The following is a 1,937-nucleotide window of genomic DNA, read 5'->3' on the forward strand; positions in this document are numbered from 1 at the left end:
TCCTTAGGAACAAATATATAAGAAAATGTGATGTAAGGAGATGAGAGGTAAATACGATGTAGGAGATGACCCTTTGGATAAATCTTTAGGGAATATTAAATGAAGAAAATGGGATGGGTAATCGGGTTAATTGTTTGACATGAAATATGTGAAGAAACAAATTAACTATATTATTGTGGGTTGAAAACCCTATGTACTCACCAGGTTTCCCAACCTGTCCCACTCAGTTTATTTATATCGCATGTGTCAATTTGAAGATACATTACACAAAGAGATTAAAGGAGATGTAAATCATTAGTGTAAATGAATGTAAGCTCTATTTATGCTTATGTTTCTGTATTGAGAATGACATCCCAAAGTTTTAATATAAACAAAATACATTTCTTCGGAAATGCTTTGATAATATATTTATCATATTTTCTAGGAAAAAATTCCGCAATATTATTCTTTAAAATGAATACTTTGATTTTAAAATAAGCATAAATAAAATTTTTAAAATGTCTGTGAATTTGGGGATGTCACATCCTTGGTATTGGAATAGACCACAATATCATCGATAAACACGATCACCGACTGATCCAACATCGGTCTACATACCTGGTTCATGAGATCCATGAATGCTAGGGGTGCATTGGTGAGCACGAATAGCATCATCACGAAATCGTAATTACCATAACGAGTCCTGAAAGCCGTCTTCTGCACATCCTCATCTTTGACCGTCATTTGATGGTAACATGACCACAAATCAATCTTGGAGAACCAAGATTCACCCTGAAGCTGGTCAAAAAGATCATCAATCCTTGGGAGCGGGCAACGGTTCTGCACCGTCAGCTTATTCAACTCCAGTAGTTAATGAACATCCTGTTAGAACCATCCTTCTTTTTCACAAACATGATCGATGCTCCCCATGGTGAATTACTCGGTCTGATAAACCCCTTGTCTAGCAGCTTCTGAAGCTGCATAAACAATTCATGCATCTCTGGCGGTGCTAATCAATATGGTGCTTTGGCTATCGAGGCCGCACCAAGAACTAAGTCAATTCAGAATTCAACCTGCCTCTCGGGAGGCACTCCAGGTAGTTCCTCAGGAAATACATCAAGAAAATACCGAACGATGGGCACATCACCCACTGTGTTTGTGCCCTCAACTCGAGTATCTGCCACATAGGCGAAAAATCCAGAACAACCCTGCTGAATATATCTCTTAGCCCTCGCGGTTGAACAAAGAGTCGGTCTATGCCAAGCACCCTCTCCCTGAATAACCAGTTCTCCCCCACTTTGGTTTCAAACTCCCACTAACTGGTGCTCACAATCAATCATGGGACCATTGGGACCCAACCAATCCATCTGTATAATAACATTTAACCCTCGAAATGGAATTGGAACCAAATCAATCAAATATCTCTCGATGAGTAGATTCAGAATACACCCTCGATCAACCCTCAAAGCACTTACTAAGCGGTCATCAACAATCTTTACCTCCAATGAATAATCTAAAATCCCAGGAGCATCACTAAACTTCTTGCTAAGTTCAAGATATACAAAAACATCGGTAGCACTCAAATAGAACAAAACATGAACAACCATACCATTGACTAATAAAGTCCCTATACATGATAAAATAAAACATAAGAATAAACAAACGAAATAATAATAAAAAAGATAAGGATACATACCCGCAACCACATCAGGCATTGATCTCGCCTCCTCAGTCGTCAACTGAAATGCCATGCTCTTCACCGTAGGTGGATCCGCCTTGACCTAGCGACCATCGGTGAATCTCATGGTCGTCAGCGCAGGCGCCGCCATTGCCCCTCTTGACAACCTCGGACAATCGGCCTTTTTATGGCCTATCTGGTTGCAGTGAAAGCAAATCAGTGCACTCTCGGGGCAATCTCTCTACTCATATGACCAGTCTGACCACATCTGTAACAACCC

The 1,937-nt window shown here is 40.2% G+C and overlaps 1 protein-coding gene across 1 annotated transcript; it reads right to left on the minus strand.

The window, feature by feature from the left end:
- Positions 1-1,040: 1,040 nt before the first annotated feature.
- On the minus strand, positions 1,041-1,730 carry LOC145106746 (uncharacterized). Its single transcript, XM_079043678.1, has 3 exons — positions 1,676-1,730; positions 1,310-1,606; positions 1,041-1,156 (listed from the first exon to the last, which is right to left on the minus strand). Exons 1-3 carry the CDS (start codon positions 1,728-1,730, stop codon positions 1,041-1,043), a joined length of 468 nt encoding a protein of 155 aa, XP_078899804.1.
- Between the last annotated feature and the right edge of the window lie 207 nt (positions 1,731-1,937).

Source organism: Lactuca virosa, chromosome 4 (assembly GCF_052849685.1).
Source record: "Lactuca virosa cultivar CGN04683 chromosome 4, Lactuca_virosa_CGN04683_v6, whole genome shotgun sequence".
Taxonomy (NCBI): Eukaryota; Viridiplantae; Streptophyta; class Magnoliopsida; order Asterales; family Asteraceae; genus Lactuca; species Lactuca virosa.